General features: G+C 34.9%; 2 protein-coding genes and 1 long non-coding RNA gene across 3 annotated transcripts in view; all 3 read left to right on the top strand.

The window, feature by feature from the left end:
• The first annotated feature begins 873 nt into the window (after nt 1-873).
• Nucleotides 874-2,859, top strand: LOC132119131 (uncharacterized). Its single transcript, XR_009426127.1, has 3 exons — nt 874-1,048; nt 2,103-2,239; nt 2,347-2,859. It is a non-coding gene; the product is annotated as an uncharacterized LOC132119131 (long non-coding RNA).
• A 1,746-nt stretch (nt 2,860-4,605) lies between these two features.
• Nucleotides 4,606-8,969, top strand: LOC132119761 (NACHT, LRR and PYD domains-containing protein 3-like). Its single transcript, XM_059529999.1, has 6 exons — nt 4,606-4,853; nt 4,936-6,712; nt 6,851-7,198; nt 7,299-7,448; nt 7,894-7,940; nt 8,143-8,969. The coding sequence occupies exons 1-6, from the start codon at nt 4,775-4,777 to the stop codon at nt 8,676-8,678; spliced, it is 2,937 nt and encodes a 978-aa protein (XP_059385982.1). The 5' UTR covers nt 4,606-4,774; the 3' UTR covers nt 8,679-8,969.
• A 4,821-nt stretch (nt 8,970-13,790) lies between these two features.
• Nucleotides 13,791-20,344, top strand: part of LOC132119759 (lysyl oxidase homolog 4-like) — a 174,054-nt gene continuing 167,500 nt past the window's right edge. Inside the window, exon 1 of the mRNA XM_059529992.1 lies at nt 13,791-14,037. Coding sequence (XP_059385975.1) covers nt 13,791-14,037 — 247 coding nt within the window. The remainder of the gene's footprint in view (nt 14,038-20,344) is intronic.

Raw genomic sequence — 20,344 nt, 5'->3', positions numbered from 1 at the left:
CTAACTTGCCTGGTGTGTGTATTTAATAGATTACAGAGTTGGTTCACTCGCTATGGAGTGCGTCCAAGAGCGCATGCGCGTAGAAGATGACGTCAGACTGGCGCGTTCGTTCACACAGTGAGTAGTGACTGTCCTGTGTCTCCATCTGCCGGTCACTGATGAAAACACCAAGTACAGCTGATCAACTCTTTTTCTGCGTAATACAGACCTCACATTCAGTTTGCGCTTGATTTGCAAAATTGTAACGTTATTAAAAACAAGCTCCTGTATAATTTTGCTCTGCAGTGTTTGCTGTAAGAATAGTTGTAGTGTCTTGCCCTGAAACTTACATTATGATTGACCTGTGTTTTGTAGTTTTAGTATACTTTAGTAGGCTATTCTTAAGATCATCCTTTTCAATTCAATTCTAATTTATTTGTAAACGCCTTTCACAATACACATTGTTTTAAAGCAGCTTTACAGAAAATGCATGTCTAAATTTCAATTTAATTCTAATTATTATTTAATTTAATGTCATTCCAAACAAATAATACTGATCATGTAAAACAACAAAAACAAGAAGAAATTCGCTCAAATAGAATAACAATGCGATAAAAAGGCTGTCTCATAATAAAGCTTTCGCAGTGTCGCTTTTTAGTATTACAGTGTAAAATACTGCTTTTAACTCATCTAATATTACATTCGGTTCCGAAAAACAAGTCATATAATAATAGAGTAATCATAATGGCGGGAATCGTAAGCAGCTGAAAGACGGAAGTATAACTAAAGTATTGTTTTGTGTGAATCAAAGATGTTTTTGTTTTTTCGAGCGCCAGCTCAATACGTCACAAAGATCCTCCCGCCTCGCGGAGCTTCACCTCACTGGCGCGCTGCGGTTGGCGCCCTTTTACAGTTTGAAAGTTGAACGGTTTTTAGACACACAGCTGCGTCACACACGTCCTCAAACAAACAAACGTGCAGCGATGAAATGCGTGAAGACGATCATCAAAGATCTGGATGAGAAGACACGCTTTTTATTGAAGAGGCGACTAGACAAGCTCTTGAACAGGTCGCTATTTTATTACGACGCTATAATCGAATACTATTAAAACTTTAACTTTTTTTATAGCGTGTGTGTACAGGATAACAATGATCTTAATATACTGTGGTATTTATGTGGTGGTACTGGTATTTTTATTGCTGTCATTTGCAGTGCTTATATGCATCTTATGGTTGGAAAATGTTTTTACCTTCTGTTCAGAATCATTCACAACATCCAGGTTAACTTCATAATCGATCAAAACGATCGAATGCAGGTTGATTTGATAGACTGTGAGAAAATACTCATGCAGATATGGTTTGTCCACCGATGTCCAAACTTAAGCCTTGATTTATTGAGGAAAATACACTCTGAATGATTCATTGCGTGAGTGAACTGTTCGACTAGTTAACTATTACTACTCCATACCAAAGGATAATACTGTACATGGTGTATTTTGCCAGTTTGAGTGGGATTGAGCAATGTTTTAGCTGATACTAGTTTGATATTGCTAAAAATAACCCTTCCATGACATCCTCATTTTGTGGAATTTACATTGTATTTGTTAGTAGCGTAATGTGTATGTAAGTTAATATTTTAATTCCATTTAACTCAATGACCATTTTGTCTAGAGGCATAAATCCAACTAACACTTTGGAAAATAATTCTTTCAATAGCAAAAAAACATTGTGAATAATTAGCCTTTCCACGAATGTCAATTAGTGTTATTTTTGGTTATGTAGTTTCTCCAGCTGGTTGCCTTTTTGTTGTAGTTGCCATATTTATGAGCCATGGCTATTGGTTATGTTACCTAGCCTTTAAATAAACTGTATATAAAGTAAGGATTTGAGCTTGGATCTCACACATTATAAATGAAAATTTTACGACAACACTGGATGGCCCCTGGAGTATAATTATGTGTGGAGTCCATGAGGATCAGGTACATTAATGATGTGTCTGCTGGTGTTATGAATACTGCCATTTCTCTCTCCATCAGCTCATGATCAGCCTTTATTTTGGACACAATTTTTACTTTTGTATATGACCATTATTCTCATAATGCTCTATCTTTTTCTTAACACAGATGCAGAACAACAGGGAGTTTAAAAGACACCATAAAGGCTTTAAAAAAAGAGCTTGGAATGGAAGAAGCATTAAAAACTGTCGAGCGCACACTGAAGAAAATCAGAAAAAAGATGCATACCAAACGTATGAAAAGATGTATAATTTATTTTGTATTTAGACAATATGTTTCTCAGTCTTCAATATGTTTTACTATAATATTTACACTGTTTTGGTTATTTATGCATTTATTTATTTTTAAACAGATGGGGATGGCGTTCAAACACATTCTGGAGACATGACAGTTCAGAGGCATGACAATCTTCCCCAACATAATAATAATGATAATAATAATAATAATTCTGTATCATGTGGACAACGGTTGATTCGGAGCCCAAATCAGTGTAACTTAATAATTGACCAGGAGGACGGTTGTATAGCGAATGCTCCAGTTTTGGCAGGAAACACCATAACAGGTCGTGACATTATCTTTAACCATCATGTGGTGAGTGTCTGACTGTTAAAATACTGAAATTACATTTTGTAGAGTTACTTATTTAAAGTGATAATTCACCCAAAAATGGAAATTCTGTCACTGAGTCACCCTGAAGTCGTTCCAAACTTGTATGGGTTTCTTTCTTCTGCTGAACACAGAAGAAGATATTTTGAAGAATGTTAAGAACCAAACAGTTAATGGTAGCCAATGACTTCCATCATGTGGAAAAAATAATGTGGATGTCAATGGCTACCAGCAACTCTTTGTTAAAGGTTAGTTCACCCAAAAAACCTAAAATTGAAAAAGAATTAAAAAGCTTGTGTTTTACTCACCCTCAAGGCATCCTGGGTGTATATGAATTTCTTCTTTCAGACAAATCTAGTCGGAGTTATATAAAAAATTGTCCTGGCTATCCCAAGCTCTATCATTGCAGTCAGCGGGTGTTGCACTTGAACAGTCCACAAGTCGTCAAATAAAGTGTTTGCAGTCATAATAAAGCGTGCCTCACATGGCTCAGTGGGGTGAATAAGGGCCTTATATAGTGAATGCATTTTTGTAAGAAAATTATCCATATTTCAAAAGTAATAAACACTTTTCTCTCCCTTCTGTTATCTGTCATACGCAGAACCCGTTCCGGCGGAAGTCGTAGTACGTTGGCGTTTCGTGATTAGAACAAAGCAAAATGCCAGTCATGAATTATAAGTACAAAGAAAAATGTCGGAGGATTTAAATATAAACCAAGAGGAGACTGGTTTTCCTTTGCTAAAATTAGGAAACTTTGCTTTCTTTGCTCCTATACACAAACTTGCGGGACTAGCATTTACATCCGACATTCTGCGTCATACACTGGAACGCCTTCCGTGTTTGACAGATAACGGAATGAGAGAAAAGTGTTTATTACATTTGAAATATGGATCCACTACAGGAGGCCTTTATTCACCGCCCGGAGCCGTGTGAGGCACGTTTTATTATGGATGCGCATGCTTTATTGACAACTTTGGACTGTTCAACTGTAACACCCGCTGACTGCAATCATAGAGCTTGGAAGAGCCAGGGATTTTTTTTATATAACTCCAACTGTATTTGTCTGAAAGAAGTAAAAAAAATTCTAGTTTATTTTGTGCTGTAAAATAATAAAAACATCATAATAGATTTAAAAACGGCAAGTGTTTGAGCCTGTCTTATGTAGAGAGGCAAACTATTCCAGAGCTTCAGGGCCACCACTGCAAATACTTGGTCACCCCTGCTCTTCAACATTACCCATGGGATAACTAAAAGCAAGTGGTCAGCAGACCTAAGTTAAGGAAATTTTGTGCCATCCAGGCCTTAACTTCCACAAGACACTGCAATAGGATCTCTAAAGAGCAAGTATCTTTTAGTTTCAAGGATAGATAAATGTGTGTATCATCTGCATATAACAATGAAAAGTAATATGACATTTCCAAAGAATATGTCCTAAGGGGAGGATATACAGGGAGAACAGAATAGGCCCCAAAATGGAGCCCTGGGGGACCCCACACGTGAAAGAAGCAGTGGAGGAGACAAAGTCTCCCAAGCAAACTGTGAAAGTTCTTTCGGACAAATACTGTAGGATCTAAACCATCCCAATGCAGTATCCTTAATACCAACACATTGTTATAAATGTGCAATCAAGGTCTTATGGTCTACAGTATCAAATGCACCCAAAAGGTCTAGTAGTATTAAAATTGCATGAGTCAGTAGCAAGTCATTAAAAACCTTGTAGTTAAAAACAGCGCAATTTCTGTACTATGTAAAGATCTGAAACAGGCCTGACACATTTTGTGAATACTATGTAGATCTAGAAATGAATTCAGTTCTAGTAGTTTGGAAAGAAGCTGACGTTTTGAGATAGATTAGGTTTATTATTTCTTAATTACTAGTTCCACTGCTGCTTGCTTAAAAGACTTGTTGTAGGTATGACTCCCGAGCAAAGGGTAGGAGCAGTCGCTTTAGGATCACAAGAAGTACATTAGAAGTACTGTTCAACAGAACAAAGAAACTCTGGAACAACATCAGAGAAACTATGACTCCCGGAAAGTAATTACTGCTAAAAAGAGGTCAAAGTCTAATATGTGTGATTGATGTGGCCTTGGATGTACACTTGGATCTATGTAACAGTTTTTTCTGTGTTTTCTTGTGGTTCCAGCAGACTCTTGTTTATCATATAGATTCTGAATATGTTTATACTGTATATATTTATGTATGTTTGTTTTTTTAAGCCGCAGGTGTCTCACTCTACCTCAGTAAACAAACATGGTAAGAATAGTTGTAGAACATTGTTCATAAGTGTGATGCACCTGATAATGATGTAACTTTCCAACTTTGTCCTGATGTTTAGAAGTTCTTCAGAATGTAAAGAGTAAGATGAAATCAGGAATGATGGCGGACTCTGAGTGGATAATCCAAGGAATCAAGGAGTCGGTCTCTCTGAAAAAGATATACACACACCTATTCATCATCAATGACGAGTCAGACCCCATCAATAGAGAACATGAGATCTGGCAGATCGAGACGTCACATGATTTAAACACATCGGCACAGACAGTCATCAACTACAACCAAATCCTTCACCCACCCGGAGTTGAGAACAGAATCATAAAGACCGTTCTAACTAAAGGAATTGCTGGAATTGGAAAAACGTTCACCGTGCAGAAGTTTGTCCTCGACTGGGCAAGTGGAGTGTCAAATCCAGATTTGGACTTTGTGTTTCTCTTCCCGTTTAGAGAGCTGAACTTGGTTGAAGGAGAAAAGAGTCTTTTTGACCTGATTTGTGACTTTTACCCTGATTTTAAAGAGGCGAGACAGATCTGTGAATGGATATGCAATAGGAAAGTTCTATTCATATTAGATGGTCTGGATGAATATAAAAATGGTTTGACCTCCAACAGCCTTTTGTCAGATGTGACTAAAGAAGCCACAGTTGATGTCCTTCTAGTAAACCTTCTGCGAGGAAAACTTCTCCCATCCGCTCACGTGTGGATCACCAGCCGTCCCGTCGCAGCTGCACAGCTTCCATCTGAGATCTTCCGAAAGGGATACATCACACATATCAGAGGATTCACCGATGAGCAAAAGGAGGAGTACTTCATGAGGCAGATTGAGAATATAAAGCTAACCAAAGAAGTCATCTGTCACCTAAAGTCTCAAAAGAGCCTGTGGATATTGTGCCACATACCTCTGTTTTGTTGGATTTCATCGGTTGTTCTCAAAGACATCGTCGATAATCGGAATAAAGATAGAAATATACCATCAAATCTGACAGAAATGTACATCCACTATCTTCTCATTCAGACTGGACTGAGTCACAAGAAATATGAAGGGAAAGAGCTGTCTCAACCAGACGCTCTCCAGAAACATAAAGAAGTGATTATGAAACTGGCAGAGCTGGCATACAGACAGCTGAAGGAACAGAATGTCATCTTCAGAGAAGAAGACTTGAAGAAATATGATATCACTGTTGAAGAAGCGTCTCAGTATCCCGGCGTCATTACCTGCGTCTCAGTTCGCAAACGTCTGTTTTACGAGAGCAAACTTTTCAGCTTTGTCCATCTCAGTGTCCAAGAATTCTTTGCCGCCATGTTTGCGCTTCAAAAATATCAATCAGGAAATCTAGGCTCTCTGGAATTGATTACAGCTAAAAAGAAGCAGAATTCAAAGTCTTTGAGTGATTTTCTCAAAATTTTGATTGATGAGGCCTTGAAAAGCAATAATGGACACTTGGACCTCTTTAACTGTTTTGTCTTTGGGATTTCTTGTGATTCCAGCAGACAGTTACTTGAAGGATTCCTGCCTTCGGTCTGGAGCAGTAGTTCAGATGGTCACAGAAAGGTGGCCATGTACATAAAGTCTCTGAAGAGGAAAGGTCTGTCTTCTGAGAGATGCATCGGTCTCGTTCGTTGCCTGGTGGAGCTCAAGAACCCGTCACTTTTGCAGGAAATGCATGAGCTTGAACGCTCACAGTGCAAAGAGCCCCTCACACCGTTTCAGTGCACGCTTCTGGCTTACCAGTTTGTGATGTCAAACACAAAACACCATGAGTTTGACATCAGAAAATACAACATCTTAGATGGGTTTCAGAGATTCTCCCCAGCCATCACAAGCTTCGGAAAGGCTCTGTAAGTGTACTGTGATGCTAAACATCTTCAGAATGTTCCATGAAATATTCCCAGTCCAATTTAAATATAACAGACATTAAAATTAAAATCTCAGCAGTTAAATGCTAGATTCTAACAGTTTTATTGCAATATTGACAGGCTCAAGGGAAGTGGCTTTACAGAGCATCACTGTGAGATCCTGACACGTTACCTGACTTCACCACACTCTCACCTGACTCATCTCGATCTCAGCCACAATGCTCTGGATCTGTCCGCACTGCAGCGGCTTTCCACAGCGCTCTGTGATCCCAACTGCCAGATTGAGATTCTGAACCTCAGCCACAATAACTTCCTGGGTCAGGCCATGGAGCAGATCAGGGATGTGCTCTCTGGAGAAAACATGAATCTGAGAGTCCTGGACCTCAGCGACAATCCTCTACAGGATCCAGGAGTGGAAATCCTCTCAGATGGACTGAAGAGCCCCAACTGTCATCTTGAAGTTCTGAAGTAAGTCCAACTTACCGCAGACGTCATTTATCTCTGATTCCAAATACACAGATAAAGAGGAGTATTTGGCAGAATGAGCTGATGTGTTTTTACTGTACAGGCTTTCAGGCTGTCAGATTAAAGGAGGAGTTTATCAACTAATGTTGTCTTTGAAAGTCAATTCCTCATATCTGAAAGAGCTGGACCTAAGCTATAATGATCTTGGAAACATTGGACAACAAAATCTACAGCATGATCTGTCCTCACTGAGGTACTGTAGCTTGTAGGTTGATCCACTGCATTCATGAGACTAGTATGCATTTAGCAGATGCTTTTATCCAAAGCGACTTACAGTGCATTCAGGCTATCAATCTTTACCTATCATGTGTTCCTGGGGAATCGAACCCCCAACCTTGCTCTTGATAGAGCAATGCTATACCAATTGTGAGGACTACATTGTTCAACCAGTAGGTGGTTACCATTCATATCAATCATCTAGTATTATTGCTCAGTAGGTTCAATAGGTAGGTTTTAGTTTAGTCATGTCTCTACTATTAGAATGAGACGAATAACACAGACTAGTGCAGGAAACCCAAAAGGAGTGTACCATTCACTTAGAAGAAAGAGTATTTGGAAATTGTTATAAGTATACGTGTTATACATCCTGTAATGGGACTATCCATTTATGTTTTATATTGCTGTGATTCTCTAACTAGTATTTCCTCTGGAGGAGAATGCCGTGACCTACCAGGACTGGATAAATGTGAGTTTAAACATGCATATAGATGATTTTGTCCTCTACCCACAAACTGGTTACTCATGCTTGTTAAATCATAGGTAATTATAGACATTAGGTAATTGTAGAAAGACTTCTGTGAAGCTGCTTTGAGATTTTATTCATTGTGAAAGCAAAATGTGAATTGGACATATTAGCTGAATTTTCTGATAAATCTTTCTGTTTTTAGATTTTGTAGCACTCACCTTTGACCCTCAGACGGTTAATGAACACCTCTATCTGAGCGAGAACAACACTGTCACTCGTCAGAAAGAGAAACAGCAACTTCCTGCTAACGGCGAGAGATTCGACTTGTGCAACCAGGTCCTGTGCCGCCAGCCTCTGATTGGACGCTGCTTCTTTAGGGTGGATGTGATTGGCTCAGATGTGCATGTGGGCGTGGCCTGTAAGGGAATGGGGAGGAAGGGAGCGGGTGACGCAGTATGTCTGGGACACAATAAAATGTCGTGGAGTTTATGGTTGTCAGATAATTTATGTGTGGCTCATCACAACAAAAAGACTGTATTAATCCAATCGGAGTCCGTCAGAAAACTGGGAGTGTTTGTGGACCGGGACGCTGGTTCCATTTGCTTCTATATGTCGAGTCCACAGCATAAACTCTTGTACATGTTTGATGCAGATTTTCCTCAGGACGAGGAGCTTTATGCTGCGTTCAGGATTCAGGAGCCAAACAGCTCAGCCGTTCTCATGCAAGAATCACGATAAATGTATGTACAATTACTGTCTGTGATCGATTCCTCAGATCCGGAGAGATGTATGTGATCAGACTTGAACCTAACCAACAAAAAACAGCGGCAAGTGTGAAAAATTCCATCAGTCATCATGAACACTGAACCAGGCTTTGCTACATCAGTTAAATGTCTTGAGTTCATTTTATCAAAAATACATTTGGTTTAATTGGATCTAATGTAGTTTCTGTTCATTGGACTGATTATTTTAATATCCTGTAATCAACATACTGACTGTAAATATTACAATTATTTGTAATCATTATTACAATCATGTTTGTAATCATTAATACAAACAATGTCATACTCATCACGATTCAGTGGTAATATTGTTTTAAACAAAGTGACTAAATTTCAGGCTGTTAAACCAGTTGCTTCTGTGTCTGTTGTGTTCTTTAAAGGATTAGTTCCCCCCAAAATGAAATCCGGCAGTATTATCGACTTGTTTGCATGGATACTATTTGCACTGATCTGAGCTGCACTTGTGTTGGATATTAACTTTGGAATGGATATATGGATATTTTATTTGCAAACATCCTTTTTTTGCTAATTTCGGTTAGGGTTAGGGTTAAGCCAGTAGTAGAGCTGACTGTGTTGTGTAAACATGACAGAATACTTGAAAAGATCAACAGATGAACTGATTCATTTGAGTGAGATATTTACGCTGGAACCGATCCGATAGATTCAACTTTGTGACTTCGATCTTAATTCAAAGATCCACTTCTTTATCAATTCAATCTTTAATTTGTGGCCACCTTTTTGCTATAATTGACACAGCCTCTTTAAGTTATGAAAAAAATCACAAGCCTTACAAAATAAACCATGGTTTTATCATACTAAAACTTCTTAATTTTCTTTGGCATGATTTCTGAATGCTTGAGACTATAAAATCAATCAGACACCTTTATTAATAATATCATACACTGTAAAACCCGACAAGTAAACTTAACTCAAACGGTTTGAGGAAACCGATTGCCTTAAACCATTTAAGTTGAAAAAACTAACAGTTATGAGTACTCTGAACTTAATTCAGTTGAGTTCACTGAAAGAAGATATACATTGCAATTAAGTGATTAACTAAGTGCTGATTGAGCATTAGTGATGAACAGCTGCTGTTAACAAACAGAATCACTGAAGAAAAGAGAAACACAAGAACTACTACAACTGACTTCAGACACAGCCTTAGATGAAATCAACTGAAATAAAATACATGAAATCTCTCAAGATCTGATTAAACTACCCCACAAACAGCATCACCAGCTCTTTCAGAAGATCTTATACTAAGGTTTAGATGGTGATTTATTGTTTCATTTGAAGTAACCATGTTTATAAGTAACCAATGGTTTAATAATAATAAGGTTTAAAAGTATAAAAACCTACACCTAGGTACAGGTTAGCACCTGATGGCATTTCTTCTGGGCTTTTGAATTACAACAAATGTGTTTTAGAAACACACGGTTATAACAGCCAGAGAAAAGACTAAGACTGAAGTCAAGGGTCAAGAGCCCAACTAAAGCAAACACTGATCTCTAACATGGTTACTTCAAATGAAACAATAAATCAACATCTAAACCTTAGTTCATTCTCAATAAGATCTTCTGTAGACGTCTGACAGAAATAAAGTCAGTCTGGTTATTAATAAGTGGAGCTGGTGATGCTGTTTGTGGGGTTGTTTAATCAGATCTTGAGAGATTTCATGTATTTTATTTCAGTTGATTTCATCTAAGGCTGTGTCTGAAGTCAGTTGTAGTAGTTCTTGTGTTTCTCTTTTCTTCAGTGATTCTGTTTGTTAACAGCAGCTGTTCATCACTAATTCACAATCAGCACTCAGTTAATCACTTAATTACTTGAATGTAAAGTTTCAAAACTTACATGATTTAAATCAAGGCAATCTGTTTACTCAAACGGTTTGAGGTAAGTTAACTTGTCGGGTTTTACAGTGCAGTCGTACAGTAGGTAACTGAGTTATAATTGTAATTTGAAAATAAAAAAAAATATTTATCAAATTAATAAAATATCAGAGACATATTTTGCCTTATCACTTCATGTATGAGTGTGATTACAGAATGACACAGTTTTTATTTGTATTTAGTTATGCTGCACAGTGAATGTAGCTGGTTTATTTGCACTAAACGGGTCTTGTCTTAACAACAGAGTAAGATATTACGAGGTTTTGCAAAATGGTTTAATAATAATAAGGTTTAATAGTTAAAACCGCTTCAAAGAGCCTCGTTTACACTTCGGTGAAGAGTTCACATTACACACACTCACACACACACACACACAAACACACACACACACTCACAAACACACACACAAACACACACACACTCACAAACACACACACTCACACACACAAACTCACACACACACACACTCACACACACACACACTCACACACACACACTCACAAACACACACACTCACACACACAAACTCACACACAAACACACACACACACACACACTCACACACACTCACACTCACACACACACACACACACACACTCACACACACACACTCACACACACACTCACACTCACACACACACACTCACACACACAAACACACACTCACACACACACACACACACACACACACACACACTCACACACACACACACACACACACACACACACACACACTCACACACACACACACACACACACACACTCACACACACACACACACACACACACACACACACACACACCAGTGTTAATAATGGATCTGTGAGTGAAGATCTCTCCAGCAGAGGACGCCACACCTACCAGAAAGGAATGATGTGTAATGGAACAAGCATTTATTTTAAACACTCCCTACACACGTAACTTAAAGAGAAAGGCTAGTTATTGTGTCTGTGGCTCCATTAATAGTCTGCATCACTTTTAAGACCCTCGTCTGTCTCATAAATGACTCACTGAGCTTGAAGTGTGATGTCAGTCCGCTTTGATTCTCCTCATCATCGAAGCGATGTGGGTGTCTCAGAGAAGGACGTGATGATGGTGAGGATCTGCTGGAGAGAGAGTGTGTGTTTATTCCTCTCACACACACTCATTTTGGGTGTGGACACGCGCCAGAGATCCCAGAGCCCAATTAAAGCACAAACACTGAGATTCTGAGAGCTTTAGGAGAAACTGACAAACATGATACCTCAGTCTGGTGTACTGCTGCATAAATGAACAACAATCAGTGCAATCATAAAGACATTTTTACATCTAATGAGGAAAACATGAGTGATGCTTTCCAGTGTTAAACCCAATGGTTTCCATGGCGTCGCTATGTAGTTGCTATGGTATTTTGCGTAGTTGTTATTTTGTTGCTATGCAAGTGTTTTAAACATGTTACAAAGTTTCTTATAGAAGCCTGTTTCTGGCATGGAACAGAAAAATAAAAAAAGGAAATTGCAAGTTTATATCTTACAGTTCTAAACAAGGAATTAGTGATTCCTTTTTTTATTATTATTTTTCTTGCTTTGATGAGTTCGGTAATGTTTTGTAATAAAACTTACACAAATAGTGAACAAAACCTGGTTACTACAATTTTACTTTAATGCATCATGGTTCATCTCCATAAGGGAATTATGATTTTATATCTCACATTTATTTTCACAGATTTTGAGATAAAATGCTGCTATTAATTTTGTATTTTTTATTTTTTTATTCTGTGACACAAACAAGCTTCCCCAGTTTGTAGGTGTTTCTTCATGTCTGGAATGAAAGAGTCCTCAAATCTTTCCTTTAATGTTTGTCCATCAAGTAAAAAAATCTGTCAAATGAACTGAAAGTGAGGTCAGACTCACAGTGAGTGTGTCCCTTTAAAACTGCTCTTTATAAAACAACTCACAGAAGAAAAGAAAATCACTTGACTTCACATAAACCAGAAGAAAAAAAGAAAAGTGAGAGGTCGAGAGAGAGAGCAGTAGCTGGCTGTGAGAGCTTTAACTCTCATTCTGTGTCTGTGTCTCAGTCTGCTCTGCTCTGATCTGATCACACGCGTCGCTCTCTCAGGTGAGTTTACTGCTCATCATTCCTCTCATCATCACATTCATCTTCATCTGACGGATTGTTTTCTGCTCAGAGCATTCACAGATATTTCATGAAGCTCTGTTGTTTTTCTCTATGTTAGTTTTCTTTCAGTCTCTCAGTTTTTATTGGATTTGCTTGCTAGATAAATAATAGTCTATGTATGTAGTGTTTGAAGGGATACATTACCCCCAAAAAATTATCATTCTGTCATCATTTACTCTCTATCATCTCGAACCTGTATGAGTTTCTTTCATTTAGAAAACACACGTGAAGATATTTGAAGAACTTTGTAATCCAAGCTGCAGTGACTTTCACTGTAGGGATCTTCTAAATCGTGACAGAATGTAGATTTTTGGCTTAACCTTCCCATAAAGACTTTATCCACCATGACCTTTAGAGTCTAACCTTTATATATGTGAGATAGAAACTAATTTCGAGTTTATTTATTACAGTCGTGAGGTATTGTGAAATGTAAACTCTTAATTAATTAAAAAACTAAATTGTATAAATCCAACAATTGCTAGATATTAATTGATTAGATGTAAACTAAGAATTTAGTTGAATATAACTGAAGATATCTGGGAATCAAATGACATTGAACCCCACTGACTTTCATTATAAAGACAAAAACAAGATATTTCACTAAATATCTTCTCATATAGGTGATATAGCAGAACTTTCCCGTAGACCTCCAGCATGCACCATGAGCTGCAGTTCTCAGCGTTTCAGTGGAGTGTGTGTGTGGTTTATACGCCTGCGGTTGTGCTTCTGTTGCTTCAGTTGTGTGATATATAACACACAGCACACATGCAGCTGTGAATGTGATGATGACGGCCTCAGACCACTGAAACATACACGCATGCAGCTTCTGTGGAGATTTCAGATCAGTCGCAGATCTCCACGTCATGATCCAGTGATCTTCTGCTTGATTTGAACTTCTCATTGTCTGGTCTGCTCTGTGTTTTGGGTTAATTACTGCTGGCAGGAGTCATTAGCTCTGAGTGCATTTGAGAGGGTTGATGTGTAATGCATGTGTCTGACCGCAGGCGGAGGACATGATGATGAAGATGATGATGATGATGCTCCTCACCATCGCTCCGCTCGTGCAGGGGGTCCCAGGGTTCCAGGTGCGTCTGGTGGGCGGCAGGAACAGGTTCGAGGGCCGGTTGGAGGTGCTGTATAACGGTGCGTGGGGAACTGTGTGTGACGACGAGGTCAACATCAATCTGGCCAATGTGGTGTGTCGCGAACTGGGCTTTTCTCGTGGACTCACCTGGGCTCACAGCGCCAAGTTCGGCGAGGGCCGCGGTAAGCATCTCTACTCTGTGTTCAGTGAGGATAAAGATGGGAAAATAAGAGAGAAACAAATTCACTTATGACAAGTTCCCGGCCTAAAAGTGTTAGTTGCAACTTTTTATCCCAAAGTTGACTCTTTTACTCTCAATTGCAAATTTTTTCTCTGAATTTAGATCTAACAATTGCAATTTATTAATTCCAAGATTTGCATTTAGCAGATGCTTTTATCCAAACCAACAGTGTATTTAGACTATACATTTTTTTTACCAGTACATGTGTTCCCTGGGAATTGAACCCATAACCTTTTGAGCTAAACACAATGCTCTACCACTGAGCAACAGGAACACTTAACAAGCAATTATGACTTTTTCTCAGAATTTCAAGTTTATATCTAACAGTTGCTAGTTAATAATTCTGAATTATTAATTCTGAGATGTAAACGCACAATTCCAACTTTTTTTCAGAATTTCGAGTTTATATCTAACAGTTGCGATTTATTAATTCCAAGTTATTATTTCTGAGATTAAGATACACAATTCTGACTTTTTATCTAAATTTTGAGTTTATATCTAACAATTGCGAGTTATGAATTTCTATTTATTAATTCTGAGATGTAAACGCACAATTCTGACTTTTTTCTCAGAATTTCGAGTTTATATCTAACAATTGCGATTTATTAATTCCAAGTTATTATTTCTGAGATTAAGATACACAATTCTGACTTTTTATCTAAATTTCAAGTTTATATCTAACAATTGCGAGTTATTAATTTCTATTTATTAATTCTGAGATGTAAACGCACAATTCCGACTTTTTTCTCAGAATTTCAAGTTTATATCTAACAATTGCGAGTTATTCATTTCTATTTATTAATTCTGAGATGTAAACGCACAATTCCAACTTTTTTCTCAGAATTTCGAGTTTATATCTAACAATTGCAAGTTATTAATTCCAAGTTATTATTTCTGAGATTAAGATACACAATTCTGACTTTTTATCTAAATTTTGAGTTTATATCTAACAACTGCAAATAATTCTGAGATGTAAACGCACAATTCAGACATTTTCTCAGAATTTCGAGTTTATATCTAACAATTGTGAGTTAATAATTTCTATTTATTAATTCTGAGATGTAAACGCACAATTCAGACATTTTCTCAGAATTTCGAGTTTATATCTAACAATTGCGATTTATTAATTCCAAGTTATTATTTCTGAGATTAAGATACACAATTCTGACTTTTTATCTAAATTTTGAGTTTATATCTAACAACTGCAAATAATTCTGAGATGTAAACGCACAATTCAGACTTTTTTCTCAGAATTTCAAGTTTATATCTAACAATTGCGAGTTATTAATTTCTATTTATTAATTCTGAGATGTAAACGCACAATTCCGACTTTTTCCTAAGAATTTCAAGTTTATATCTAACAATTGCGAGTTATTAATTTCTATTTATTAATTCTGAGATGTAAACACACAATTCCAACTTTTTTCTCAGAATTTCAAGTTTATATCTAACAATTGCGAGTTATTAATTTCTATTTATTAATTCTGAGATGTAAACGCACAATTCAGACTTTTTTCTCAGAATTTCAAGTTTATATCTAACAATTGCGAGTTATTAATTTCTATTTATTAATTCTGAGATGTAAACGCACAATTCCGACTTTTTCCTAAGAATTTCAAGTTTATATCTAACAATTGCGAGTTATTAATTTCTATTTATTAATTCTGAGATGTAAACACACAATTCCAACTTTTTTCTCAGAATTTCAAGTTTATATCTAACAATTGCGAGTTATTAATTTCTATTTATTAATTCTGAGATGTAAACGCACAATTCCGACTTTTTTCTCAGAATTTCAAGTTTATATCTAACAATTGGGATTTATTAATTTCTATTTATTAATTCTGAGATGTAAACGCACAATTCCAACTTTTTTCTCAGAATTTCGAGTTTATATCTAACAATTGCAAGTTATTAATTCCAAGTTATTATTTCTGAGATTAAGATACACAATTCTGACTTTTTATCTAAATTTTGAGTTTATATCTAACAACTGCAAATAATTCTGAGGTGTAAACGCACAATTCAGACATTTTCTCAGAATTTCGAGTTTATATCTAACAATTGTGAGTTAATAATTTCTATTTATTAATTCTGAGATGTAAACGCACAATTCTGACTTTTTTCTCAGAATTTCGAGTTTATATCTAACAATTGCAAATAATTCTGAGATGTAAACGCACAATTCAGACATTTTCTCAGAATTTCGAGTTTATATCTAACAATTGCAATTTATTAATTCCAAGTTATTATTTCTGAGATTAAGATACACAATTCTGACTTTTTATCTAAATTTTGAGTTTATATCTAACAACTGCAAATAATTCTGAGATGTAAACGCACAATTCCGACTTTTTTCTCAGAATTTCAAGTTTATATCTAACAATTGCGAGTTATTAATTTCTATTTATTAATTATGAGATGTAAACGCACAATTCTGACTTTTTATCTAAATTTTGAGTTTATATCTAACAACTGCAAATAATTCTGAGATGTAAACGCACAATTCCGACTTTTTTTCAGAATTTCGAGTTTATATCTAACAATTGCAATTTATTAATTCCAAATTATTATTTCTGAGATTAAGATACACAATTCTGACTTTTTATCTAAATTTTGAGTTTATATCTAACAACTGCAAATAATTCTGAGATGTAAACGCACAATTCCGACTTTTTCCTAAGAATTTCAAGTTTATATCTAACAATTGCGAGTTATTAATTTCTATTTATTAATTCTGAGATGTAAACGCACAATTCCGACTTTTTTCTCAGAATTTCAAGTTTATATCTAACAATTGCGAGTTATTAATTTCTATTTATTAATTCTGAGATGTAAACGCACAATTCCGACTTTTTTCTCAGAATTTCAAGTTTATATCTAACAATTGGGATTTATTAAATTCTATTTATTAATTCTGAGATGTAAACGCACAATTCCAACTTTTTTCTCAGAATTTCGAGTTTATATCTAACAATTGCAAGTTATTAATTCCAAGTTATTATTTCTGAGATTAAGATACACAATTCTGACTTTTTATCTAAATTTTGAGTTTATATCTAACAACTGCAAATAATTCTGAGATGTAAACGCACAATTCAGACATTTTCTCAGAATTTCGAGTTTATATCTAACAATTGTGAGTTAATAATTTCTATTTATTAATTCTGAGACGTAAACGCACAATTCTGACTTTTTTCTCAGAATTTCGAGTTTATATCTAACAACTGCAAATAATTCTGAGATGTAAACGCACAATTCAGACATTTTCTCAGAATTTCGAGTTTATATCTAACAATTGCAATTTATTAATTCCAAGTTATTATTTCTGAGATTAAGATACACAATTCTGACTTTTTATCTAAATTTTGAGTTTATATCTAACAACTGCAAATAATTCTGAGATGTAAACGCACAATTCCGACTTTTTTTCAGAATTTCGAGTTTATATCTAACAATTGCAATTTATTAATTCCAAATTATTATTTCTGAGATTAAGATACACAATTCTGACTTTTTATCTAAATTTTGAGTTTATATCTAACAACTGCAAATAATTCTGAGATGTAAACGCACAATTCTGACTTTTTATCTAAATTTTGAGTTTATATCTTAACAACTGCAAATAATTCTGAGATGTAAACGCACAATTTAGACATTTTCTCAGAATTTCGAGTTTATATCTAACAATTGTGAGTTAATAATTTCTATTTATTAATTCTGAGATGTAAACGCACAATTCTGACTTTTTTCTCAGAATTTCGAGTTTATATCTAACAACTGCAAATAATTCTGAGATGTAAACGCACAATTCAGACATTTTCTCAGAATTTCGAGTTTATATCTAACAATTGCAATTTATTAATTCCAAGTTATTATTTCTGAGATTAAGATACACAATTCTGACTTTTTATCTAAATTTTGAGTTTATATCTAACAACTGCAAATAATTCTGAGATGTAAACGCACAATTCCGACTTTTTTTCAGAATTTTGAGTTTATATCTAACAATTGCAATTTATTAATTCCAAATTATTATTTCTGAGATTAAGATACACAATTCTGACTTTTTATCTAAATTTTGAGTTTATATCTAACAACTGCAAATAATTCTGAGATGTAAACGCACAATTCAGACTTTTTCCTAAGAATTTCAAGTTTATATCTAACAATTGCGAGTTATTAATTTCTATTTATTAATTCTGAGATGTAAACGCACAATTCCGACTTTTTCTCAGAATTTCAAGTTTATATCTAACAATTGCGAGTTATTAATTTCTATTTATTAATTCTGAGATGTAAACGCACAATTCCGACTTTTTCTCAGAATTTCAAGTTTATATCTAACAATTGCGAGTTATTAATTTCTATTTATTAATTCTGAGATGAAAACGTACAATTCCGACTTTTTTCTCAGAATTTCAAGTTTATATCTAACAATTGCGAGTTATTAATTTCTATTTATTAATTCTGAGATGTAAACGCACAATTCAGACATTTTTTCAGAATTTTGAGTTTATATCTAACAATTGCGAGTTATTAATTTCTATTTATTAATTCTGAGATGTAAACGCACAATTCCGACTTTTTTCTCAGAATTTCAAGTTTATATCTAACAATTGGGATTTATTAATTTCTATTTATTAATTCTGAGATGTAAACGCACAATTCCAACTTTTTTCTCAGAATTTCGAGTTTATATCTAACAATTGCAAGTTATTAATTCCAAGTTATTATTTCTGAGATTAAGATACACAATTCTGACTTTTTATCTAAATTTTGAGTTTATATCTAACAACTGCAAATAATTCTGAGATGTAAACGCACAATTTAGACATTTTCTCAGAATTTCGAGTTTATATCTAACAATTGTGAGTTAATAATTTCTATTTATTAATTCTGAGATGTAAACGCACAATTCTGACTTTTTTCTCAGAATTTCGAGTTTATATCTAACAACTGCAAATAATTCTGAGATGTAAACGCACAATTCAGACATTTTCTCAGAATTTCGAGTTTATATCTAACAATTGCAATTTATTAATTCCAAGTTATTATTTCTGAGATTAAGATACACAATTCTGACTTTTTATCTAAATTTTGAGTTTATATCTAACAACTGCAAATAACTCTGAGATGTAAACGCACAATTCCGACTTTTTTTCAGAATTTCGAGTTTATATCTAACAATTGCAATTTATTAATTCCAAATTATTATTTCTGAGATTAAGATACACAATTCTGACTTTTTATCTAAATTTTGAGTTTATATCTAACAACTGCAAATAATTCTGAGATGTAAACGCACAATTCCGACTTTTTCCTAAGAATTTCAAGTTTATATCTAACAATTGCGAGTAATTAATTTCTATTTATTAATTCTGAGATGTAAACGCACAATTCCGACTTTTTTCTCAGAATTTCAAGTTTATATCTAACAATTGCGAGTTATTAATTTCTATTTATTAATTCTGAGATGTAAACGCACAATTCCGACTTTTTTCTCAGAATTTCAAGTTTATATCTAACAATTGCGAGTTATTAATTTCTATTTATTAATTCTGAGATGAAAACGTACAATTCCGACTTTTTTCTCAGAATTTCAAGTTTATATCTAACAATTGCGAGTTATTAATTTCTATTTATTAATTCTGAGATGTAAATGCACAATTCAGACATTTTCTCAGAATTTTGAGTTTATATCTAACAATTGCGAGTTATTAATTTCTATTTATTAATTCTGAGATGTAAACGCACAATTCCAACTTTTTTCTCAGAATTTCGAGTTTATATCTAACAATTGGGATTTATTAATTCCAAGTTATTATTTCTGAGATTAAGATACACAATTCTGACTTTTTATCTAAATTTTGAGTTTATATCTAACAACTGCAAATAATTCTGAGATGTAAACGCACAATTCTGACTTTTTATCTAAATTTTGAGTTTATATCTAACAACTGCAAATAATTCTGAGATGTAAACGCACAATTTAGACATTTTCTCAGAATTTCAAGTTTATATCTAACAATTGTGAGTTAATAATTTCTATTTATTAATTCTGAGATGTAAACGCACAATTCCGACTTTTTTCTCAGAATTTCGAGTTTATATCTAACAACTGCAAATAATTCTGAGATGTAAACGCACAATTCAGACATTTTCTCAGAATTTCGAGTTTATATCTAACAATTGCAATTTATTAATTCCAAGTTATTATTTCTGAGATTAAGATACACAATTCTGAC

The sequence above is a fragment of the Carassius carassius genome, chromosome 38, assembly GCF_963082965.1.
Source record: "Carassius carassius chromosome 38, fCarCar2.1, whole genome shotgun sequence".
Lineage (NCBI taxonomy): Eukaryota > Metazoa > Chordata > Actinopteri > Cypriniformes > Cyprinidae > Carassius > Carassius carassius.
This window is presented reverse-complemented; position numbering and strand designations above follow the sequence as displayed.

Bases quoted from the DNA above. Each gene is read 5' to 3' on its own strand.
- LOC132119761 (XM_059529999.1), top strand. From the start codon at position 4,775: ATGTTTATACTGTATATATTTATGTATGTTTGTTTTTTTAAGCCGCAG. The intron at 4,854-4,935 runs GTAAGAATAGTT...CCTGATGTTTAG, and splicing joins TACCTCAGTAAACAAACATG to AAGTTCTTCAGAATGTAAAG. The intron at 7,199-7,298 runs GTAAGTCCAACT...TTTACTGTACAG, and splicing joins TGTCATCTTGAAGTTCTGAA to GCTTTCAGGCTGTCAGATTA.